The following is a 26,973-nucleotide window of genomic DNA, read 5'->3' on the forward strand; positions in this document are numbered from 1 at the left end:
ATAGTATATTTTAATTATTGTAAGCTGCCTTGGGTCTCCTATGAGGGAGAAAGGCATTATGTAAATAAAATGAAATAAATATTTCAGAACCTGAAAACATTTTTCCAAGGGCAAGATACATAGAATTTCATAGATAATAACAACTCCTATTTTCATTGTTGTTATGCCAAAAAGAATCTTTTTTGTTTAATAGAACAAAACGCCCCCCCCCGGGGGGCCTGTTGTCCTCCCAATCACATTCCTCAGCATATGACTGTCTTTATGGAGCTACTGTATCTCAAACAGAAAACTACATATAAGGTTCCTTCCTTCTAAGAAGAGCCACACATGCTTCCCACACTGCTGAGCACCAACTGAAGGGGGAAAGAAGGGTAGCCAAGGGGAGTGAAAGCAAGCAAGCAAGCTAGCTCACACCATTCAAGCATTGTACAACTGGGGCTGATATGAGTCAATGTCACTTCAGTGTGGCACAGAACCACTAGCGTTCATGCTCAAACCTTTCCTGACTGCTTCTTGGTGGGTATAAGAGAAAGTACAACACATGTTGGCAGTTGCTGCAGAGCCTAACTCTTAAAGCTAGAGGCCCCATTTCTGACTTCAAAGCTGGCAATTCTAATTCCCTTCCCACAGTAGAATTAGCTGAAAAACTTGTTAAAGATTGTTGTTTTTGCCTCTCCTTCAGAAGCTGTTCTTTAATATTAGTTCAAGATCCAATTTCTCATCTACACAAACCATATTAATAAAGTGTATTTGCAGAAAGTATCAAAGGTTAAACATTCCAATTTAGATTAATGAAAATCTTCAGCAGGAATGCCTACACTAAAGCATGACCTGTCCCATAATAAAATTGTCACCGTCAGAAGATGACTTTTAAATGAAAACTGCACAGGTTCCATTCTATCCTACTCACAGGTACTAAATGGGAAATACCCCCCCCCCCAACAGTCTGTTTTATTACCCTTTGAGTCTCTCTATCCAAATAGAGTGCTCTCTGCCATCATGAAACTCTCCAGATTCAGGTTTGATGGTGATCCTACGAGGGTCTCGTACTCCATTAGAGATATGCACTTCTAGTCGACCTCCATTCAGGAACACAGCGTAATAGGCCTGCGGTGAGAACCAGCACTTTGAGCAAAACAACTCTATAGTTTTACTTTCATCCAACATAGCACACCCTCTCCTTTTTCATACAACAGAGAGGAAATTAAACCACAGAAAATAGCTACCATGTATTTTGTTACTGATGAACTGGGAGAAAATGATATAATTTTAACCACTGATTGTGATTTAAACTTAGCATACATTTCAAATCTGCAGTACATAATGTGTTACTAACTGGAACCCCTTCTCTAGGAAAGTCCTCTTAGAAAACAGAATCTACAGGACCCACACAAGCTTCTGAAAGGAAGAAATATTGTGGCCAGAATCTTACTGATTAGTTGCTGTTTTTATTGCAGTAGTGTAAATTGTAGCAATGAGTTGCTGCTAATTAACAGGTTGCCACTTGTATCCCTCAGTGTCCAGCAACTTATGTGACTAATGCACGACAGGGGATACAAGTGGCCACTTGTTAATTAGTGACAATTTGCCACTCCAATTTATGTTGGTGTAATTAACCAACAGGATTCTGGCCTTTTTTTTTACTTGATACAATACTGTTGCCAGCAAAATGATACTACCTATAATACTATCTATAATACTATCACAATAAAAATTTGTTGGGCTGACAGTGTTTGAATGTTTTAACAACTAAAAAACAAAACAAAGAATTCAGGGTAAAGAAAAAAACAGGTTTGTGTTATACTGGACCTTTTTTTTAAAAAAAAGAATTAAACTAATGAGTGAGCAGGGCCAATTGAGTGCTATATAAAACAAAAAGTCTTTAATGGAAACCATCATGTGAACCAAAATACCAGGCTGTAGATAATGTTCTTTTATGACAGAGAATATATAATCATCATCATCTTAGAACTGCAGAGCTGGAACGGACCTTACGGATCATCAAGTCCAGCCCCTGTCAAGGAGGCACAGTAGGAAATTGAACTCCCAGCTTCTGGCTCCACAGCTAGATACCTAAACCACTGAGCAGTTCATAATTTTATCAAACTAGATGAAAGACTTATCTCCTCTTGAATCGTTGATATGATGCTTTCCTGCAGTGGCAAAATGTTCTCAGAACTGTGTACCTGAATAATCAGATTTGCTAACTGAGCCTGTTTTTACATTTTCCCAAATCCAGTCACAAAAGAAATCAAGCGATGGGCGAAAAAATTGTGCTTGGACAAAGAGGTTTCTTATACTGCTTTTAAGTGGGAACTGACTGGCTAGTTAGTGACCCTCTGTCTTTATTCACTTTAAAAAAAATCCCTCAACCCCTGGAAAAAGTCATCTTTCAAGAGGCAGGCAATGATGAGCAACATAGCATGTATTTTCTATATGCACTTTCTGCAACAACAGTAAAAAGAAAAACCTTGTGAGTTACTTGGCTCAATAAATTATAGTATAAGGGATTAATCTTTTTTGGAGTAGCTAAGGACATCTTACACAGGAACCTTTCGAATCTCCATTATATTACTATATTACATTATATTCTCTCTCTCTCTCTCTCTCTCTCTCTCTCTCTCTCTCTCTCTCTCTCTCTCTCTCTCTCTCTCTCTCTCTATATATATATATATATATATATATATATAGAGAGAGAGAGAGAGAGAGAGAGAGAGAGAGACTGATTTGAACATATTTGTCTTCTCTCAATGAAATTATTGATAAAAATAAACCGAACTATCATTTTATACCTGTCCAGTCTGCCTGCGTTTTCTCTTTAGGGGTACAGGCACCCCACTAGTGCCAAAGAGGATGATGCCAGATTCATTTTTAGTGCTGAAGGACAAGTGGATTTCTGTTCCCACATCGAGTGAGACTGGTGGCAATTCCACAAAACCTGGTTTAGGGAAGCTGACTGTGTAGATATTCTGCAAGAAAAAAAAGAGAACTGAATGAAGAACTTCCTTGGACCAACAGTCTGAAATAAATGGTCAAATGTATACATTTGAAAGTATTGTGCAAACATTTGTTCTTCTGATAAACCATTCAGTACTACAAAATATTTGGAAATCTTACTGTACAGTCAGGGCTTATTCCAGTGTTGTTGTTGTTTTCTCACTTGTCACTACCAAGGGTGACAGAAGGCTAAGGCAAGCAATCTGGGTCAGAACTACATTTAGGATTGTGCTGGCATAAAGTGGCTTCCTATCCTCTTTCCTCAACACCCAGCAGACCTTCCTCCAACGTCCTCCTTGCTTAGAGGGCCCTGCAGAACTTTAGTAATGATGGAGGGAGAGATGCTAGAAACAGAACACAGGCAGAGTTCTAGCTCCTGTCCTCTGATGATGCCGGCCACAGAGACTGGTGAAATGTCAGGAAGAAAAACCTCCAGAACATGGACAAAAAGCCCGAAAAATCCCCAACAACCATCAGATGCTAGAAAGTTGTACAGAGGCATCTTCTATTCATAGAAAGTAGGCCACGACCCCCCATGAGCTCAACTGAGGTGAGCTCATTAGCAGATACGAACACGGGTGGGCAATAGCAGCATCCTTGCTTTGCACCTTGAATCCCTCAATATTTTCTCTTTGTTGAAGAACAGAGCTGTGCACACCTCATAACCTTTCCTGGTCCCCAGAAAGTAGTCTCCTGCCTCAAGTGTGGTAGAGAGCTAACTACGCTGATGCCTGATGGAATGGAATGGAGATGCTGGAAACTGTTTTATAGTTTTGAATCATCCTGCCTCTTTCAAACTTCATCCTATCAGTTGCCCTCTGTTGTGGGCTACAGATATGTCACAAAGCAACTGGAGAAGAAATAAATAAATTCTTGATAGTGGGACACAGGCAGCCAGGTGTCCCCATGAGAGGTGAGGTGGAAGAACAGAAGCCAGTGGTGGGCAGAGTCAGAGTAACAGCTTACTGCTGGTTCATTCTTCCAATTTTGCACCTTCCCTTTACAGTGATTTTACCTCCATCACAACTTCTGCAGCTTTCCTGTTCCTGTTGCTTTCTGTTGTGGTGGTGCTTCCTGGGAATTAAAGTTCATTGGGAGGAACAACCCTCTATAGACTTCAATGGATAGCAGGACTATGATTTCCAGGAAGCACTTTAAAAAAGCAAATCAACAAGAGAAAGCAGCAGGAACCAGGAAGGTTACAGAAGCTGGTAGTCAAAGTATAATCATTGGAAAGCCTGGCAGGGGAAGCCACAGGTGATTTGGGTGATATGAGATTTTGGGCTGCAATTCCTAGAATTCTTAGAATTAATGGTGTAACTGCAAATTGTTCTTGGGAAACGATTGGACTTCACACTTAAGAAGGTTGAAAAGATTCCCGATAAAGCACAATACTCTCAGTATAATACTACATCTGTGAAGCAGGTGGCATTGCACAGCTCACCCCTAGGTTATAGTTGTTTGCATTTCCCCATTCAGGGAAGGAAAGCCTGTTCCTATAGGACCAGGGCAAGAAGTAGGTCAGTATGTCTCCCGATTGGTAGGACCTTTATTCAGATACAGACTGAATAATATCATGGCAATATCTGGAAGACTTCCAGACATGCCTACTCAAGACAAAACCACCCTCACAGGCTTTGTATTACATCAGGGATCACATGCCATATTCTGTTCCTGAGAAAACCTGTTTCTGTCCCACAGACTGTAAGCTTAGCACCAGAGAACCAGGGTAGAGATGGAAGGTAACACCATTGCCTCTGCTACTAAGGCTTCAACCTTACTAGATCTGGATTCATGAGACCACTGCTCTCTTGGTGTCACACATCATCATCAAAAAAACACCTCTTTGATATTCCTTTTCTCATCTGTACAATACTGCTATCTGGTATGTTTTATGGATAGTCTAATGCCAAAAGTGAGCTTCAGCTGTGGTATTGATTTTGGAAATTATTTTAAAACCAACACTTTATGGTTTTTTTAAACCTGAGATTTCCCCACAACATGGCAGTTTGCTTACACTTCAAAAACCATCCACTTATCTGCGAGGCTCCATTATTTGTCATGGCTTTATTACATAGGGTTAGCACTTCAGCTTGTCCAACTCATAAATAAAGGATGATTTGCACAGCCCGTGGCTCTACTCCTTTCCATACTGGGAGATATTAGAGTGCACTGAAGAGGTGCTATATGTCACTGAATAATAAGTCACCATTTTTATGTGAAATTGCTTAAGCACAGCCAATACGCACAGCCATTTCAGCTGATGATTAGGAACCATTCTAAATCCAATCTGTCAAGAACTGTTTCTGTGTAACCCTCTGAAATGAAATGGTCTCATTTTAGAGCAATACTGAAACTCCATATTCTGGTTTCTCCCATAACACATTTATTTAGCTTTTCTCATAGTAGCTATTAGTAGGACCTGCCCTATTGTTAGCTAGAACGAGGCAGCTGTCTCAAGTAGCAGATTTTGGTGTAATAGAAAGAAAGTAAATTGTTACAATTTATTATCATTGTATTTTGCTGCAATGGTAGGTAAGTGGTACGTGCAGGCTTTGCTAACTTAGGTACCAGGTTAACGTTAGAAAAAGGTAGCTGTATTAGTCTATGCTAGCATATCAGCAAAAACAAAAGAAACATTAAAAAATAAAGACAACAAAAACATTGTGTAACACCTTAAAGACTAACTATTATATTTTAATGTGAGCTTTTGTGGATGAAGTCACTTCCCCAGTCCTACTTTTATGTCTGAGGAAGTGGACTTGTCCATGAAAGCTCACATTAAAATATAGCAGTTAGTTTTCAAGGTGCCAGAATAACTTGGTTGACTTCGGTGCTAGAAAATCAGAACTTGGAGGGGAAAGCCACTTTTTTGTGCTTTCAGAGATGTCTGGCAGCAAAATGTATTGAGATGTCCCTGACTCTTAGTCTCTCCCTAACCTTATCGTAGCCTTAGGCAAGCCATGCTGTCATCATCTCTAGTTACACCACTCCTCGCAACCATGTGATCAGTTTATTTGCTAGTCTCTAGCAAATAAACTGGAAGTATGTACTACTGGTATGGAAACTCAACATATGATTCAATAGAAAAAGTTATAACTATGTCATTATGATGAGGGCAGGGAAGTACCTTGCAACAGCCTGCCATTAAGGGAATGAGTTCCTATTATCTCACAAATTTGCTCACTACAAATTGTGAACTGACTGTTCTTAGAACATGGAGAAGTCACTGCTAGGACATTCAAGGCACTAACCTCCAGCGTACATCCCTTGGTAATGCCAACATAGTCAGGGCTGCTCAGAAGATTATATGGTGTCCGAGAAATCTCAATATCTTTTAGACAGCCTGCATACTTCTTTGTGTTTACTTCAGGCCTGTGAATAGAAGATCAAAGCTGATTTAACCAGTTCTTAGATTGTTTTTTTCTAAGAAAAGGGCTGTAGATAGTAATAAAGGAGAACCAATGCTTTTATTTCAAGTCATCATAAATATTATTACACATATTTTGAAAATATATCTGTCCAATAACATCTGGGAACCCAAGGTCGGGAATTACAGATCTAGAATAAAATAAAATCTTCTGGGTATAAGGACTGAAGAGTTAAATAACTATAGTTCTACAAAGCATAAAACTAGGCCCAATTCAGTTTGAACATTGATAATATTCAGTCTACAATACTCTGACTTTCCAGAAGATTGAAGTTAATTCTCCACTTCATATTAAAGGTCGCCTGGCATAAAAACATGGGCGCAAATCCAGTTTTAAGTCCCAACTAAAGCAGACCCTGTAATCACTGGGAACTTGCTAAATAAAAAATTACCTTACATGCCATTAATTCAGTGCATCTACTCTAGGCAAGAATTACTTACCAAACAGAAAGTGCTTATGAAAATATCCTAAATCATGGGATATCAAATATGGAAAACAATATCTGAATCTGCACAACAAAATCTTAATTATACACTAACAGGATAATATGGCTTGACAACTTGAGAAGTCAACAGTAGCTTTTAGGATGGGGAGCTTGGAATTTTGCCTTTTTGCAGGATAGCCATCTCAGCGAAGCATAGCATGAATTTCAAAAGCTGCAAGACCTGGAACCTTTTTTTTTAAAAAAATAGAGGGTGGATGGGAATCCACTTTATTGCCAGGTTTAGAAAGGCAACAATATTGTAGCTGGCAAGATTCTGGTTCTAAAACCACTCTGTGGATGGCAAGAGAACTAGAGAACAGAGAACAGCTTTCCTTTCTTTAAGCCTGCAAGTTTCTGTGCTTCACCTCTTGCATTTCTTTCACACACTGACTTAGAACAGCCAAGCTTTTCTGTAGCATCAGCAACCAGTAATTCATTAGAGAAGTTCAAGCTTAGCTAGACCAAGAGTACTTGCCAGAATTTCATGCGCTTTGAGGCCCAAATCATATGCTAAGCAAAATTCTGGGATTCTTTTTCCTGTATTTTCCCCCCCTAAATCATTTTTAAAGGAAGAACCATGTTTATATTCTGAAGATCAATCACACCATACTACCTATTTATAGAAAATGGTTATCACTCTAAATGTCATTACCATCTCAGGGAATCCTGGGATTTGTAGTTTGCTAAACTCTGTAGCTTACCAGCTGGATTACACCCCCAAGACTTTTGCAGCAACTTCCCCAGCCAGAATTCTGGTGGCTTTATTAAAAAAAAACAACAACAGTCTCAGGTGTTTTGTAGCCTTCACAGCTGAGGAATAAAGAATCCATCAAACAAAATTAATCTTCATGAAAGTGGGGGAAATGGCTGTGCGGGGCTAAACTCTATGGGATCTACATGGCATTTGGAGCCTCTCAGCATGCCCTTATTTTAATAACGCATGTGTATAACAGGATACACACATACAACAGAGAAAAGAATCACAGAATGCTTTGAATATCCAAGGCAGTCTTTCATTTTTCCATACAGTGCTCACATGAAAAGGATGATAGGGCTTCACAAGGTATCTGTGCTGAAATGTCCTCTTCCACACAACTACAGAAGATACGAGAGCCCTGTAGCCTTTTCACATGGACACCCTATTTTTCCAATCCTACTGAAATACCATTTCTCACAATAAGAACTGGGTGAGATTTTGCTTCATTATTCAGCCTTCAAGTACACAAGTTTCAGTGTTACTAAAATATTTCCATGAAGTTACAGGGTTTAGCTCTGCTTCTACAAAAGCCACTATACTTTTTTTTTATTTTTCAAAACATTTTACCACACCTTTCAGCTAAAAAAGACAGAAGGAGACCAGCTGAAAAAAGATCAATAGTAAGTCAGCCTTTTCCATAAGCCGTGCAATCTTAATTTAGATTCCAGTTAAACCTTTGACTTAAACACTTGTTTTAATTTTGTATGAACCCCCATCTGCACAAAAGGAGCCTCAAGAAAGTACTGCAGTCTTGCTTGAAGCAATGGAAGAATTATTAAAGAGAGGAGCAATAATCTTCTCAAGTTTTAAAAATCCAATATGGATTGCTGGCTCAACAGAAACTAAAAAATACAGCTTGGACTGCTATGTGGAAATTTCCATTAAAAAGGTTGTAAACAAAGCAAAAAAAATATGTGCTGCTTATCTACCACCTCATAGTGCTTAAAGCTCTGTCTGGTCAGTTTGCAATTCAATTACACAGGCTACACATTGCCGCCCACCACCACCACTATAGTGAGCTAGGTACTCAATTTACTAACCTTGGAAGGATGGAAGGCTGAGTCAAACCTGAGTCAGATGCCTGAGTACAGTGGGGTCTTGACTTGAGAACTTAATCTGTATTGGAAGGCGGTTCTCAAGTCAAAAAGTCTGTAAGTCAAGTCTTACAGTGACCTACAGTGCATTGAAAACCGATTAATCCCGTAACAGGCCGTTTTTGTTCCATTTTGGTTTTTTTCTGGTCTGTAAGTCAAATCTCAGTCTGCAAGTTAAACTTAAATTTTGCGGCCAGAGAAGTCTGTAACTCAAAAAGTCTGTAAGTCAAGCCGTCTGTAAGTCAAGGGTCCACTGTACAGGACTGAACTCAGGTCATGAACAGAGTCTTGGCTACAGTATTGCAGTTTAACCACTCCACCACAAGACTCAACAGGGAAGGTGATCACTTCCCTCCAGAATTATTTTAATTATTTTATCCTGTAAAGTTGCTAAATATGGTTGCTTAGCTGTTAGATTGAGGGAAAAACTGATAAAGATTAATAGTAAATAAAACCAAAGGTTTATACAGGTTGGTAGTTCTATATATAAGAAGCCTAATTTTATTTAAATGTAAAATTTATTATATAAAATGCTACTGTAATGTATTATTTAAATAATTTTAAATACTTTAAATCTCAAATGTTGAAAGTTAGCATTCTGTAATCTAGTTGATTTGCCACAGCTGTTATGGAATATTTTGGCTAATAAACTTACTTATTTTAATAGCCATTTGGATTTTTTTTTGCTGACTTTGTGATTTAATGGACTTTAATTTGATTCAGTACAATTCTTATATTCCTGACCTCACATGCTGGACAGATTTTTTTAAAATCTGCACTGAAAAAAAAATTAGATAGCAGGTTTTCCCAGTGATGTGAAGTCTTTCCCAAGCATTGCTGTGAGTGATCTGGGTTACAATTCTGGGGTAGAAAGTCATTTTCAAATCTGCATTTCAATATGTTTTTAAACATCTTTAGACCTGAATGTCAATCACAAAAGATGATTTATTTTTCTGAGAGTCATATGCTTTCTTTTTCCAATATACTTAGAAGAATAAACAGCAAGATGCAAATCATCTTTTTAAGACTGATATTTAATTCTCAAAAGATTTGTTAATATGTTCAATCGCTAACTTGCTACATGCTGAGCTGGATCATCAACTTATTTTTTTAACTGACTGTATGAAGGTTTTTTCCTCCCTCTGCCCAGTAGGATCCTGATATGATTAATTTAAGGGAAGAAAAAAACAGCACAGCAAGATGTAAACAGCTGTGTGAAGATGCTTACTAAGTGTTTGTTGTGGCAAGTGTGCGCGCAGTGTGCGGCAATACTGCGTTAAACACTTAGGAGTAGCTTGATTTTGCTGCAGGAGGATCTGTTGCCAAATGAACAGCCCTAGGGCAACAGCTGGAACAAGTATAAGCACAAATTGCTTTTTTTTTTTTTTTTGCTTTGCCGCCTGTTGCAAGCTGCATGGACCCATGCAAAGCATAAAACATGCAAGTACTGATTTAAATTTGATGTCGTTTACCTTGATTTCATGCTAGGACCACACACACAAAAAAGGTGTGGAGGGGAGAGAAAGGGAAAAAAAGAGAAAAAAACAACACACAATTTTATTTATAATTTTTCCCCCAACAAACACAATTCCCCCAATAAAATCAATTTTTAAAACTTGTTCAAGTATGGACTACTTTAACGAACACATGTATTTTGAAATCAGCAACCTCCAACATTAGGAAGGCAGGCCTGATGGAAGGGATTCTTGAAACTTTCCATTCATGGCAGAATGGACTCAAGCAACCACTCTCTGATGCAATGGTTACAAGTAGAAGAAACCTCCTATGGAGCAACCACAGGAAAAAGAGGACATAGTTCCTTAACCTTTAAGAGGAAATTTCAGCCGGTACCAATTTTAATGCAAGCTAGAGCTGTTGAAATTTCTTCCTCCACACAATTATTATAAATGTAGGGACTCTGTGGTCACTCTGTCTCTCTAAGAACCTGGAGCACTCCCAGGAAGAAAAGTTTGTTCATATCTGTAGTGCCCTTCCAGTTCAGCACACCAGTACCCCACATGCTAATAGACAGAAGGACTTGTTCACATCTGCTCTTCCTAAAGCATAGTTGAGGTTGCAGAGTTCTTCTGCTTCCCAGGTTCGAGATGTCAAATAGCAATTTTGATTAAAGTTGGGCAAAGTTACACTTTTAAAATTACAGTTGTGCCATTTGCCCTGGAGTTGCAGTCCAAAAAGGTTACTTAATCACCACTGAGAGGGAGCACGGTCTTACGGGAGCAACCAATGTCCGAAACCACTGGGCCTTTCCCACACACTCTCCAGGAGAAGGTCTAATGTGGAAACCATGTTGGAAGACCATATAACACATTTCTTGATTGATAGCTGACAGCAAAGAGGACTTCAGCACTGCATGACAGATTATTTTTTTAATGTGTGAAAATAGATGAACTGCTGGTAGATGTTTATTTATTGAAAAGATTTATATCTTACCTTACACCAAGTTCACAGCACAGCTTGCAAGAAATCAGAAATACAGCCAACAAGAATAAAATATAAATCTTTTAGTCATGTTGTTCTGTGATCCAAATCCTATTAGCATGTAGGCTACATCCTCTTATTGGGCACATGGAGATTTATTTCCTTAAGGAAATACTTTTCTTATAAGGGAAAAGCTGAAAACTGGGTTAGAGCGTTCTGATTCAGACAGAAATATAACTAACAGTGGAATCCTAACTCAGTGGTATGGTGAAGGTATAAAGTTAGGATCAGGCGTAAGCCTCTTCTGCTGCCCAGAATGGTCTTTTGCCAGCTGCCAATGCAGCAACACACCACTAGGGCTACTTTGCTGGTTCAAATCTGCCAACAAAGAGCCAAAAGTGGTTTAGGTCTAATCCCAAGGACACAGCAATTTTTGTTGGATATATTGCAATCTGCATATGGTGCCTTTTAAGAGGCTTTGAAAGGGAGGGACTTTTCTAGTCTGGGGTGGATGTCAGTCAATCCAGCAGCCAATAGTTCTTTCTCTATTTCACATTCTTTTTTCCACCTTTTCTCCAGTCAAGGTTCTTATCAGGGTTAGCAATGGAGTCAGGAGTGGACAGTTAGAGTGATGTGTTCTGTCAGCTATGTAACAAGTCAGTAATGAAGCTAATGAATCAGTTAAGCACAGTGATATAACAAGTTAACATTTTTTACACACTTATGTCTGTAAATAGAAACATTTTATTCTTTCTCATTAGCACAGTCTCTGAGTGAATGTATTGAGACAGTAAGTGCCAATTGATTTAAAATAACAAATAATGTCAGGCAAAACAAAACAAAGGCTAACATGGCTAGCTCTTCTAAAACTACAACAAATAATGGATCATCTACTGAGAAAGACTTGAAGCCCATCGGCTCTGTAGGTTCCTGACTGAATCATTTTATCTGCTGCATAATTAGAGGAAATTTATTTTATTATTATTTTGTCACATTCAAATTTCCTCACACACACTGTGCCCCCAAGAGTACTGATTAATTTCCAACATCCCTAGCTAGGAGGTCGTTTATACAGTTAAGGCTAGTCTGAATGTTGACAATGCCATCAGTGTCAAGATGGTCTACAGGAACCCCTTTTATGCTCACTAGCCTTCAGAAAATGATACACCAAGCAAAGGAAAATCTCAGAACCTAATTCCTTTTCTCATAAGTTAACAACTTCTTATCCAAACACAAAGCAATTGGCATGGCTGTTTTTTGTCTGCCAATTATAAGACCCCTGTGCCACAACTGTCAAACTGGGGGATGTATTTATACCTTGCTTTCCCCCAGAGAGATCAAAATAGCTTGTATAACCCAACCCTCCTCTCTTCATTTCTTCTTTACAATAATACTATTGGACAGGTCAAGCTGAGGGAGGATGACTGGAAGGATGACTGTACTTCTCCCCCTCTTCTTATCATATTTCAGAAGGGTAACTGGGTGTCAATGCTGGCCTCACTGGCATTGTCAAGCATGTTCTCTGCCACAATGGTCACACTAGGTGTCCAGCTTGCCTTTCAGAAGACTTCTTAAGTTCTTTTTCAAAATGTGCCTGGCTCAAAAATTGCTAAAGGCTGGTCTCCTTCACTGTCCTCAATCAGTTAGTGATGCGCTAGCAGAGGTAAGGGCCAAGCAGCACTTGATACTCATTCTCTCCATGGTTCATCATTCTCTTTCCATTTTTCTCTCTGGCGCACACACCCACACCCCCCCCCCACACACTCTTTTTCTCTCTCTCTGGCTTCTCTCTTTCTCCCTCTTCTCTTTCTACCCTCTCTCCTTGGTACCTCTCTGTCTTTTTGTTGTTTCTCTTTCTTTGCCCTCTTCTCTCTCTCTTTCCATCATTCCTTCCTCACTCTCGCCCTCCCCAAATATGTTCCTGATTAAAAAGCCCATTAAAAAGTCATGATGTTTTATTTGGACTGCCCCCTCCAATCAGAAATGGCTTGCATAACATTTATTTGAATAGCCATGCAATACCGGAGGTCGCCTTTTGTGCACTTCTAATGTAGAAGGATATCCAGGACTGGTTGGACCATTTAATAGAGTGAGACCCTTCTTAAGCCACAAATGCAAACGAGGGAGGTGGGATGGCAGCTGTTACAACTATTCTTCTTAAACTCTCTAGACATTTCCTTCTCATGGAGGATAGAACAGTGTCTTCCATGCTGTGATCTATATGTTCCATATCCTGTGCCTCTTCATTTGTCACCCTCAAGTGCAACAGCAGATGCTTGCCCTATCATGTGTGCCATTTTTTAATTTTTGGTCCTTCACGTCATGATCACCATTGTAGCTCAGGCAAGAGAATGCCTTGGGGCCCACCTTGCAGATCCCCATGCTCTTAGCAGACATAAATAGAGCAAAGTACAAGATTATTTCTGTATGAGCTATATTACTTGTCTGAATTAATTTAAAATCCAAATAATAACAAAATTTTTGTTACTGAAGCCGTACTGCTCTCTATGTGTTAAATACTATTACCTTAGATTTCCTTAGATATGCAATATAGAATAGCATACACACATTTAAGATTTGAACAAATGAACTCTATGATAAAATGGGGTAGATTTCAGAGCATCCCAATACAAGACAGATTGTGTATATGGGAAAACCAGGTCTTGAGGACCTGGTTCATTATGTCCTTGAATGCCCTTTATACATGGATATAAGAGAAAAATGTTTAGTCTTTTTTTTTTTAAAAAAAAGGAAAAAATAGGAGCAACTCAAAAAAATTAAGCTATTTATTACAAACAACTAAATTGCACATAATAAATAGAGTTCAAACATTTGCTGTCGAAGTCACTATATATAGAGCTAAGTATCTGGATAATATTGGTGTAAGTTGTCATAAAGATTCAGAGTATAAATTCCCAGAGATCATAAGTCCAATGTTATATATATTTAAAAAATTTAAAGTTTCATTATTCTACTTATGTGAGGTATCCAGTTAAGCTGGTTTAAATAATCAGAAAATTACCTTTTTCTTACAGTTTAATTTTATCTATAAATATCAGTATTATACAACTTCATATTGTATTTTTTGATAAATAAATACTTATGGTATGACAGATTGCTATATTAAGTTAATTTTATTTTAATATTGCAACGATCTGTTGATTGCAAAATAAAGAGTCTGTCTATTCTGCATGGAACTATATTGCTTCTCTGCAGTAATATGAAAACCAAATAATAGCAACGCTTTTGTTACTGAAGCCCTGCTGTTGTCTATTTGTTAAATATTTTTACCTTAGATTTCCTCTCAGTGTGGGCAATCCACCAAAATAGATAGGCTCATCAGCTTTCAAGTTGAGGCCGAAGTGCTTCCCTGCAGAAGTTGTTGATATGCTCTCCTCCTGATTGGAGTCTATGTCTACAATTGATATATTAGCTGAGGAAGTATAAAGAAAATGTTTAATGTAGATTTAATCTGAGCAAGGTTTCAAATGTTTATAGTTATTTCTTCCACTTCTGAGCAAACATTCATGGTTCATATGCCTTAAGAAAATTTGAAAAGTTATTTTCAATACAATAAAGAAAAACAGCCCAAAGTATGTTCTATCTGATGACATCTTTTACTCATATAATGTCTCTCCGATTTAATACAAGCACATTGGTATTAATGCTTGCTGAGAGAAGTGCTGTTATTCAAACAGTGCAGTACATATTGCAGAACATATTGGAAAGTAATAAAGAACACACAGAAGAGGTGAAACCATAAGCACAAGAAGATACACCACAGCAAAAAAGTTTACACATAGAGTAGCACAGACTGCTCACTGAAGATATTTTTTTCCTCAAATAATGTTTGTTTGCTTGATCATAAGGAACGATTCAGGTAGTATTTTCAGAATGGTTTAAGTGGAATGTCCCATACAAACTAACTACAATAGAAACATCTAAGGTCTATCAGATTCAGTTCCAATGGCTTTGTGTACACAGGCTGCAGTCCTATTCTGGCATGCCTCCAAGTGTCAGTTCTAGCCTGAATAGAGCAATGAAGTAAATTGTGAAGGATGAGTCAAGAAGACTCACATAAATCTTAGGTATTCAGTGAGTCTGCTTTGTTGACTCGCAAATCCAATAGTCATTCACAACTAGATTAGGCTTGTTGAGTCAATGGAACTTATAGACGAGTTGATTCATCAAAGTCCCAATGGGGCTACTCTAGTTTTGACTTACCACTGGATTTCAGCATTTGTAAGGAGGGAAAGCTTGAACCTGATAGCTATGGATATTAGCTATCTTACTTTACACTCTCTGTAGCATGTAAGGTTCCTTCTCACACCTCTGTCACCTCCTTTGGTCTCCCTCTTTATCTTTGTGTGTTTTGAATTTGGCAAGGAGTTTCACATGTGAACTCCTGGAACTTTCACTAATTGTATTGACATTAAACATGGGCCCAAATCAGAAAAAAGGTGATTTGTTTTGATTCATCAAGGTTAATGAAACACAAATTTACAATTTTTTTCTGATGTATCAACAAATCATTTCTCAATTTATTTTTTACTTTAAAACTCTATAAAATGTCCCCCCAAGCACCTAGAGTCACCAAATTTGCAGGAAAGCTTTCACTGACTCTCCTCTACAAGCCCTACAAGGTTGGTGAAGTTTGGGTTTTGAACGTCCAACTTTACAACCACAAGGAGGGCCCCCCAAGGTACATTCATCCCAGGCATCTAGAAACACCAAAATCACAGATCCTTCTACCTTCTCTCCTCTACAATCTCTCCAGGATTGGTGAAGATGAGGTTTCAGACTTCCATGTTATACACTCACAAAGTGCCCCCCCCCGAAAGTGCCTTTAGCAGCTGGCTTGGGGAAACTCAATCTTCACCAAACTTGGAGGGATTGTTTAGGAGAGTCATGGGACGCTTCTCTACGGTCTTGGTATCTCTAGGCACCTGGGTGGGAGTTTCCTGGAGGGCCTCTTTGTGGGTGTATAACTTGGGCATCTGAAACCCAATTTGCACCAAACCTCAAGAGATTGTAGGGGAGCATCAGAGGACACTTTTCTGAAACCTTGGTGTCTCTAGGTGCCTAGAGGGGCATTCTATAGCCAAACAAATCTACGAAAAAAATCACTAAAAATTCACTGATACGTGATTAGAGATGGGGGTATTTGTATACAAATATGAATGCCCCCGCACAGGTGGATATAACAAGGACCGTCCACTCATGTGTCCATTGCTCGTGGCAGCTCTACTCCCCCTTCCAATTGCTCCAGAGTTCGTGGTTGGCTATCCACTCATCAGTCTTGCAGGGAGACTTGTCTTCTCTCCTTCTGCCAGGAGTGGATACTGAACTGTGAGTTCCAGAGCGATTAGGAGAGCAGACCTGGTAGCAGCAGTGGACACATGAGTGGACGATCTGGCCCCAGGGGGCTGGACCCTCATTACGTCCAGTTGTGTGGAGTTATTCATATACGGATACCCCCATCTCTATTTGTGATTCATCAGGGGCATTGATTCATACAAATACAAATCAATGAATTAGTGATTTTTGAATGAATTTTGTGATTTATGTTTTAATTTGTGCTAATCTTTAATTGACATTCTTGTAGGTTTGCTTCAATGTCCTGTAGATCAGAATGAGCAAACTTCAGTCCTCCAAATGTTGCTGGGTTGCACTTCCCACCATTCCTGTTCTTCGGCTATGCTACCCACCAATGGCTTATGGGATATGAAGTCCAACAACAGCTTTGCTACTGCAGATAGTATATGTTTCACCTGAGCAAGTCCCTCCACTAGATTTTATTTTAGGTAAAAAGCAACAGCAACTGTGTTAATCATACAGGGTTAAAATGCCTGATCTGCAGGAAGTCTTTTCTCCTTGCTGCACAAAGGTTGTGGCAGTTGGCAAAAGAAAACCCATTGTGTATTGTAGATAGATGATTGCACCACCAGCATTTAACTCACTACATTTTCAAAAGAGGTTTGAGAGATCCAAGTTATGAAAGGCACCATAAAGTATAAAACCTATTTACATTCCAAGAGAAACAGTTCAGGTTTGTTTATGAACAACATCAGGGGACTGTATGAAAGAAAACACCCCCACATTTTTCCCATTCAGATGCATTTCAGAATGTAATGGAAGTAGTTGTAAGGCAGAATTATACCTGAAAAATTAAGCTACAGTTTTCAAAAGAAAATAATAAGAGACCTGTTTGACACCGCAATCAGTCATAGCTAACCTGAGCTACCTGTAATTGAAAGCAAAAGAAGTTGCTAAATCACTTTCTTTTACAACTTTCTAAACCCAGCAATTTTGTACATCATATTCTCCATGATTAGGCAGTTAGCTGTGCTGGATAAGATAATTAGGACATTTATGATGTTATCACTGCAGGAACTCACCTTGTTTTAGAATTCTTGACAAGGTGAATGATTTCCATTTCCCATCATTATGGTTCTGGCTGCCGACAACAGTAGCTGTTCCAGAACCTAGATCATAACTGACTTTAATATGCCCGTCATTGAGTTCGATGCTCATGAAATCTTTCTGTAATGAGAAGCATCAGCAAATGTATTTAGCTTCTGAAAGGCAGGTAACCTGCCATTTCCACTCCCACCATAGGTAATATGCAAGGTTTTCTTTCTTTCTTTCTTTCTTTCTTTCTTTCTTTCTTTCAAGTTCATAGAAGGCATCATAATTGATGGCATTCAGTTTGAGAAACCCATTGCAAATGACAAGGTAGAGTGTAACAAAAACAACTTTTATTAATGACTAGTTAACAAAAAAAGAGGTTACTCTCTGAGTGGTCCTCTGTGAATTCACACATATGGCTATTGTCTGCGCCTCTCTCGGAAGATTCTAGAGCTAAAAGTAACAATTTTATGGTGTGATCCTCCACAAGGTATATGCTCCTCCCACCCACCATCTTCCCCAGTTCCTGAATTTTATCCGCCGGGTATGAAGGAAAGAATTAATTAAATAATTCCATAGTTAACCCGTGACAGATAGAGGGGAAGGATGGGCGGGTTGTGTGAATTCACAGAGGACCACTCAAAGAACTATGGTTACAGGTAAGTAACCTCTTTTTCTTTTTTGTGGCCTCTGTGAATGCACACATATGTGTGATTAGCAACCTGCACTTACTGGTTGGTGGGTCGTCACGGTAAGAAGGATGACAGGACAGCTCTGCCAAACGCAGCATCTTGGCGTGCTCTGACGCCCAGCTGGTAGTGCTTGACAAACGTGGACAGTGTGGACCATGTAGCAGCACGACAAATGTCAGGAACCTCAGTGCCGCGCTGAAAGGCAGTAGAGGTGGAGAGTGCCCTGGTTGAATGAGCTGTCAAATGTTCTGGAGGGGATTTCCCCAACAAGTTGTAAGCAAGGGAGATAGTCTGTACAATCCAGTGTGCTATGGATTGAGAGGAGGCTGGAGCCCCTTTGTTTGGGCCGTGAAAGCAAAGAAAAAGTTTATTGGACTCTCTGAAAGTTTTCATCTTTTCAACATAGAAGGCCAGGGCACGTCTGACATCGAGGTTATGGAGCATATGTTCCAGGGACGAGGAAGGAGATTTGAAGAAGCACGGTAGTATGATGAGTTGGTTGAGGTGGAAGTCGAAGACCACCTTTGGGAGAAAGGAAACATCAAAATAGTCACTTTATCGTGGTGAAATTGGATAAAGGGAGGATCGGCTCGGAGAGCTGCAAGCTTGCTAGCTCGTTTGGCTGACGGGATTGCAATTAGGAAGGCCGATTTAAGGGTCAGGAATTTGAAGTCGATGGACGCCATGGGCTCGAATTGAGGCCACATCAAGGCATTAAGAACCAGCTGCAGTGACCACTGGAGGGTGATACGTTGTTGAGGGGGGCAAATGTTGTTGAGCCTCTTGAGGAATTTCTTGACAGTTGGGTGAGAAAACAAGTTGGAGGAAGGGGAGTCATCCGGTTGATGGGCCATAATGGCTGATAGGTAGACCCTTCAGCATGGACTGGGAAAGACTGAAACTGAAGAGATGCAGGAGGTAAGTGAGTAGGGTCTTCAAAGAGACAGGTATAGCAGGTAAGTCATTGTCATGAGTATACTTTAGAAAGGACTTCCATTTGTTTTCATATAGGAGAGCAGTGGAAGATCTGCAAGCCCAAAGAAGAACCTGCATCACGTCGAGAGTATCATCCAAGCTGCAAGACTGAGAGAGGCGACGTCGGGGTGAAAGACGAGGCCGTGGTCGAGCGAGAGGAGATCTGGGTGGAGAGGAAGACAGAGCATGTCGGACGACATCGATACCAGGAGAGTGAACCATGGCTGGCGAGGCCAATACGGGGCTATGAGGATCGTGTTGGCCCCATCTTGCCGGGGACGGACGATTACCCTCTGGATGAGGGGTAGAGGGGGAAATATGTAGAGGAGATCGTGAGACCAGTCCATCAGGAATGCGTCTCCCAGAGAGGTGCTGTCCCTTGCTGCTCTGGAGCAGAATTGGGCACACTTCTTGATGGCATTGGATGCAAAGAGGTCTATTGAAGGCATGCCACATCCCTGGCTCAGCCGCCGAAATATGACATCGTTCAGAGTCCATTCGTGAGTTCTTGTTGGAAGCCGACTGAGCCGATCAGCTAAGGTGTTGTTGTCGGTGGAAATGTGGACGGCAATAGGGAAAACATGGTTGGAATAGCACCACTCCCAGAGGTCGACAGCTAGGTAGAACAGAGAAGGGGAATGGGTGCCTCCTTGCTTGTTGACATAGAAGAGTGCAGTGGTGTTGTCTGTTGCCAACTGCACTACCTGTCCTTGGATCAGGGGAAGAAAGGCATGGAATGCTTTGATGATTGCCAACAGTTCTAGATGGTTTATGTGAAGTGGCAGCTCTTGTGTTGACCAGAGCCCATGGACTGTGTGCTGAAGGCAGTGGGCACCCCCTCCCGTGGGGCTGGCGTCAGTTGTGACCTGTATGGAAGGTTGCAGGGGGGAGAAAGGTCTGCCGATGAGAAGGTTGTCTGGGCAAGTCCACCAGTTGAGCTGGGAGGCTAGTTCTGGTGTTACCAGCAGTAGAGAAGATGGAGGATCTGTGATTGGATTGAAGAGGGAAAGAAACCATGCTTGCAGAGACCTCATTTTGAGCCTGGCGTGTTGGACGACGGCCGTCGTCGATGCCATGAGACCTAGGAGGTGTTGGACGTGATGCGCCAAAATGGAGTGATGTGTTTGGAAAAGGCAAACAACCTTTTGAATGTTTCTGATTCTTTCTGGATGCAGAAACGCTCTTGTGCGGAGGGAGTCTACCTCCATGCTGATGAACTTTGCTGTTTGTTTTGGGATCAGGTGCGATTTTTCGAGGTTGATCTTGAGACCAAGACTTTGAAGAGTATGGAGAGTTGTGTCTCATGCCTTTATGGCATCATGGTACTATGTCACCACTATCAACCAGTCGTTGATGTGGGGATAAATGTTTATTCCCTGCAGGCAGAGGAAGGTGGCTACCGGTGCCATGCACTTGGTGAAAGTCCAGGGGGCGGTAGAGAGCCTGAACGGGAGGGCACAGAATTGGAAGGTGGTGCTGTTGAAATGAAATCCGAGGAATTTTTGGTGGTCTGGATGAATGGAGACATGGAAATAAGCGTCCTGCAGGTCGATAATTATGAACTAGTCTCCCTGGGAAAGCAAAGGGATAATAGAGTCCAGTGTGAGCATGCGGAATTTACAGGGAGATATGAAACAGTTGAGGTGAGTGAAGTTGGAGGCCTCCATCTTTCTTAGGAACAGTAAAGTATTTTGAGTAAAAACCGTTGAGGGAGTCCGAAATAGGGATGTTGTTGAACACCAGGTCGGCTTTAGCAGATGGGGGCTGTTTGGTATCGAGGTGCAGGGCTTGTGCCATCTGGAAGATAAGGGTAGAGTAGGAAGAGAAATCGTCGGAAGAAAACGAAGCATGGCTATCCCTTGTATCTGGAAGTGGAGGGGGCAGCTCAGGTTCATGGGAGGACTCAGAATGTTGTGCCTCCGAAGATGCAGGAGAGTCTGGAGATGAAGGGTAGTCTGACTGACTGAAACCCTCTGTCAACGGGGCTTGGTGTCACTGATTCAACAGGACCTCGAAAGGGTCTTGAGATGGCATCGGGTCCAGCATCGGAGGTGCAGAACGTGGGGGTAAGGCTTTGCGAGCCTTGTCTCGCTTCTGAGGTAGTGAGGTCGGCTTAGATGGGGCAGAAAGGCATGCAGATGAAGCCGAAACTGCTGGGGGCAGAAGTGGACGCGCGGAGGTGGTTCGAGTCCATAAAGAGAGAGTTCCGGCATCGTTCGAGGCTGTTTAGCCTGTTCAGACTGGTACCTTTCATACAGGGTTTGCCAGATGTAGGGGTCAAAACACTGATACGGTACCATGGAGAAGGGGCAAAAATTGCCTTGCAATGCCACAGACCTCAATGGAGAGAGGTGCTTTCATTTCTCCATTCTCTTCCGTGGTGGAGAAGGGGGAACCTCCGGATTGGATGCCAAGCTTTCAGCTGCCTGCCCTGAGTCAGGGTTGGAATGGGCCGAGGCTGGGCTGGACTGTGGCACAGCCGCAATGAGGCCAATGCTCAGGGTTTGGAGCGGCATCATGGGGGGCCCCCGTAACATCATGGACTTCATCTCCATCCGAGGCTAAATCAGAGGCTTCTTGGGGTGATTCCTCGAGGACGGGGGAAGGTAGAGAAGGCTGAGGGGGCTCCACGCAGGGAAGCCTGTCCTTCCTGAGCTTCTTAGGAGCAGGTTTAGGTTTTCTCTTCGAGCCTGGATCGTGCACTCGAGATTTTTCAGAGGAGGGCAACTTGTGCTTCCCAGACAACTTTGTTTTCTCAACAGTGTCCTTAGCTGGTAGCACAGACGTAGAATCAGAGGTAGACTGGCCCGCTGGAAGTCTATCAGCTGAGAGGGCAGGAGATCTAGCAGCCTCTGAAGATGCAGTAGGAGGATTCATGGCCATTTGCCAAAGGTAAGACCGAAGTCTTTGGAGCCTCTGCTTAAGTGCCGGCTTGGTTAGGTTCTTACAAGCGGGGCACGAATGGGTCGGATGTTCCTCGCCCAGGCAAAAAAGACACTGACTATGACCACTGGAAAGTGCGATTTTATTCGTACAAGTAGTACAGTGTTTGAAAGGAGATGGCGAGACCATAAGCAAAGAACTAGTGGGGGGGAAGGGGAAGGGGGAAAAGGGAAGGAATAAAACAGCGGGAAGCCGATTAGGCAAACAAAAAGATGCGGAGGATCACTAAGTAGGCAATAAAACTAAAGATAAGTAAACAAAAGCTCAAAAGAGCCTAGAAAAATAGCCAGAAGGCAAATAGCGAAGCGCTCTATCTTTCCTGATAACCGTTCAGCTCGTCGGAAAAAAGGAACTGGGGAAGATGGTGGGTGGGAGGAGCATATACCTTGTGGAGGATCACACCATAAAATTGTTACTTTTAACTCTAGAATCTTCCAAGAGAGTCAGCGCAGGTGTAGACAATACCCATATGTGTGCATTCACAGAGGCCACAAAAAAGAACAAAAACCTACTCTGAGAAGCAAACATCCAGTCTACTGTGTCAAATTAATATTCTTAAAGATATAGTACATGCCTCTCTTCTGTTGTTTCCACCCAATCCTGGTAGGTATTTGCACACATACAAATATATATTCTTCATATTTCCAAAAAAGGAACTATATCAGGCAGAAGGATTTTTCCAATTTTTTCTATATACTATTGTCACCTTTTTATATTAATTTTGTATTAAGATTCTGGACCGATAAGAAGAAAATAAAGTGAAAAGCCAGAATACCAACATTTGCATTAGGCATTAATTAGGTAATTAAGATAGGCAGATTTTTTTGTATAATGGATCTCATTTTAGGAATAAATCTTCTAATCCCATTCCGAATAGTCATATGATTGATCTCTGATACCCACACGTGTTTCTAGACCTAGAGGAACACTAGTAGCAGTCTCTGATACAGACAAAGAATCTGGAGGAATAGTGTGGTCTAAAATAAATAAATAAATCTGCAGAGCTGGAAGAGACTCTGTGGACCTGTCAAAGAGGCACAGCGAGGAACTGAATTATCAATCTCTGCCTAAACCACTGAGCTATCCAGCAGAAAGAAAACACCAGAAAAAGATACATGTGCTCATATATCTTTTCTGCTCACTTTGATTTGATCAACCATTTTTAATGCATGTGTTTCACATAATGTTCAACATCTGGTAAACATCAGCATTCATTAGGGCATAATAACAGTTGCTTTTCTTAATATGCACATGGAGATACACCTTCCCATGTCTGGACATATACAAATGAATTCTGACAAATACATTCTACGTGATTGTCCATGCTTGCTTGTGCCATTAGTGTTTCCTGACATTCATATATGTCTCTTAAGACATTTGTCGGTATTCATTTCATTGCAGATAGCCTCTCTAACATATGTAGCACCTCTTGTCATCTGTATAGCACATCTGATCTAGATGCTATTGTTGAAATTAAAAGAAAGAACTAAGATAATAAACTAGTGTCCTGTAAAAAATAGTATTTCTTTTGAAATAACACATTATTTACATATAATCACATTTTTTACCTGCTCATGGATGGAGCTCTGATGGTTTATCACTCTAAAAGATATTCTGAATTCTTGTGGGAGCTGGGAGTTCAATGTACACTCCCCGTATTCTCCATCTATACATCTATACTTCCTCATTACTATTCAGTTTACCTGAGAACAACTCAAGTAGCCTCTGCAGTGCAAGGCCTCATGGTGCAGTGGTTAAACTGCTGTCCTGCAGCCAAAACTGTGCTCACGACCTGGGGTTCAATCCCAGGTAGCCGGCTGAAGGTTGACTCAGCCTTCCATCCTTCCGAGGTCGGTAAAATGAGTACCCAGCTCACTGGGGCGGCCGCAATGCGTAGCCTGCATAATTAACTTGTAAACCACCCAGAGAGTGCTTGAAGCACTATAGGGCAGTATATAAGCAGCACACTTTGCTTTTAGCCTCCTAGAGTGGTCACAGTGACCAGATATGCGGGATATAAATAAATAAATAAATAAATAAATAAACAAACAAACAAACAAACAAACAAACAAACAAACAAACTTGGCTAGTGATGTGTACAGAGTCCTCCCATTTTCAATAATATTCCTATGTGCACTGTCTGTCTATGATTGACTGGATACACATGGGACAGGGGAACAGGGGAGAAGCAGGACTTTGCTAAGCTCCGTGTACACCCACTCACATACAGCATCTATACCCTCAGGCGGAGATGAATCATGGCTCAAAGTGTCTTCAGAGAAGTGTATGACCAACTTTACAACCAAGGAATATCACAAATAGTCATATACATTTCTTAATACAGAAAGTATTGCAATGAAATATTTTTCTAAATCACATTAAGCCTGACTATAAATGATCAAAGAAACTAGCTGACAGCCATGCAGTCCAATATTGATGATTCTTCAGTAATGCAGCTCAAAAAGTGATATCCATTAGAAGTAGTTCACATAATAATTGAAATGATCTGCCTAGAATTCTGCTAACAGCATTATACAAGCTGTTGTGCTGTGTCATCATAAATCACCCTGTTTTAGCTATAAATGACTTCACACAAGCCTTCATTTAAGTGGCATCCATCATGAGCCTCATAACATACATTTTAATCTCTGCTTACAAGGAACTGCATTCTCCATGACGTTAACAATAGAAGTCAGAAAAGGCTTCATCGTTTTTTAAAGTCTTTTGTTAAAAGAGCTTTAATATTCACGGCATTTTAATCATGTAACTGAATTTAATTCAATTTTAATGTTTGCCATTTTACTGTATTTCAGTCTGTTACAGTATTATATAGTCCTGTAAGCCACCTTGAGTCCCAATTCTGGAGAAAAGGTGGTGCACAAATGAGATGAAGTAAGGCTTACCAAGTCAACTGTAGCAAGGTACATCAGAAGAGCAGTGGAAGAAAATGTCTTGAATTTGAACATGACCATAGAGATATTTGGATTCCATCTTATTGGGCGGCTCACCATAGCATAGCCTTCCCCGTCAAACTGAACAGTGCCCTCACCGTCTGCTACCTGAGGGCTGAGGAGAAAAGGAACAGTCAAAATCCAAATAAGATTCCCTTGAACTCCGGAACATGTAACTGAAAAAAGCAGTCACTGAAGCTGGAAAATCTACATAGTACAGATCTTTTAGCAATACAGTAATATGGACATACTTTGAAACTGATCCGTTAGTCCCTCGCTATATTTTCAAATAATGGCATTTCTTGAGCAACAACATCAGTGAATTCAGATCAATCTCCTATAACACGATTTGTGAAAAGAAATGACTGGACTCTGATGAGCATGGTTCTCATGTTACGATAAGCTATGGTAGTCTAAAAATGTCACCCTTACATAGAAAATGCTAGAAATGGCCAAATGAGAAACACAAACATGTAAGTAACAATTCGTTTTGATTTTTTAAAAGCAAAATTATGGTCTTACATAATTTGCACATTTGAAAGAATATAAATGGAGAAGGTACAGAGGACTTTTACCTGACAGCACACCCTTTACATTCTCCTTCAATGTCTCTGAAATTCCATAGCCCAATTGGTTTGCTGTCTAAATAAGTCTCTCCCATACAGCCAGTAAACGTTGTGACTCTGACAGCCTCAGATTTCTGGAAATACAAAATCAGTTCTGATGTCTTTGTTGTGGGACACCACAGCTTGAAAAATAAACAGCTAGCATTCCAAGGGCCACTTGAAAGGTAGTAATTACCTTTTATGGTTACAGTTTTAAAGTTACTACACTTTCCCACTCTTAGTAGCTAAAATGTTTAATTTTTAGTTATCTAAAAACACATCAAACTGTTACAGGCCATTGATCTGTGGTACAAACTAGACCCTTCCCCCATCCATTCTGTCATTTCAAGAACCACAAATTAGCATGAGATTCAGTCTGGAACAGTATTTCAGTCACATGGTATTCTCTCTCTGTCATTTAATGAGACCGTATATTTGCGACTATAAAAAATTACAGTTACTGTATAGAACCAGTTAAAGTTACCCCTTACTGACTTACAGTAGAAATCATCATACAGTATAGTTCCATCTTAAGTTTAGAGTATTAAGAGATCAGTCCTGACAGCATATGAAATCCTGTTGTTCACAGGCCAGAATCTTACTGGACCTTTATGTGTACACAAGAGGAATTGTGGAAGTTGCCATGACAAATCGGCAAGATTTCATTTGCATGTCAGTCATGTGCTCAGTTCTCTCCCTGTTTACGCATCTGACACATGCCCAGCACTTTGTCCATCAGCTGCAACAATCTCAGCAACTCGTTTTGCATGCCCATAAATGCCCAGTAGGATTTTGGTCAAGGTGATGTTGAGTCACGCAGATTTTTAATGCTGTCTAGGTTTTCCGTGAATGTGTTCTACAGAATGATTACACACTGTTTTAATTACAACCTCCAAAAGAATATTTATTATCTGAGCCAGTTATACAAGCAATTATGTATCTATTTATTTTTGAAATACAAGCCAGATAGAAGCTGGTGAAAAACATTAGCAATGTGGATCTCAAAATGGAACTGCATATCTGCAAACCATCTTCAGTGCATTGTTTGAACTGGGCCTTAGTATAATAATAATATCAAAGAAGAGCTTTACAGGTACAGTGGACTGCGGGAAAGACAAATAAATGAGTACGAGATCAAATCCAACCTGAATTCTCACTAGAAGCAAAGATGACTAGACAAAAGTTACTGGATTTGGA

General features: G+C 40.5%; 1 protein-coding gene across 1 annotated transcript in view; it reads right to left on the reverse strand.

The window, feature by feature from the left end:
* Positions 1–26,973, reverse strand: part of LAMA2 (laminin subunit alpha 2) — a 535,204-nt gene that overhangs the window by 31,435 nt on the left and 476,796 nt on the right. The window contains exons 49-55 of the mRNA XM_072996866.2: positions 25,747–25,871; positions 25,124–25,286; positions 17,601–17,745; positions 14,494–14,635; positions 6,252–6,372; positions 2,793–2,969; positions 959–1,107 (exon numbers count right to left, since the gene is read on the reverse strand). Of these exons, the coding sequence (XP_072852967.2) occupies positions 959–1,107; positions 2,793–2,969; positions 6,252–6,372; positions 14,494–14,635; positions 17,601–17,745; positions 25,124–25,286; positions 25,747–25,871 (1,022 nt within the window). The remainder of the gene's footprint in view (positions 1–958; positions 1,108–2,792; positions 2,970–6,251; positions 6,373–14,493; positions 14,636–17,600; positions 17,746–25,123; positions 25,287–25,746; positions 25,872–26,973) is intronic.

Source organism: Pogona vitticeps, chromosome 1 (genome assembly GCF_051106095.1).
Source record: "Pogona vitticeps strain Pit_001003342236 chromosome 1, PviZW2.1, whole genome shotgun sequence".
In the NCBI taxonomy this organism is placed as follows: Eukaryota; Metazoa; Chordata; class Lepidosauria; order Squamata; family Agamidae; genus Pogona; species Pogona vitticeps.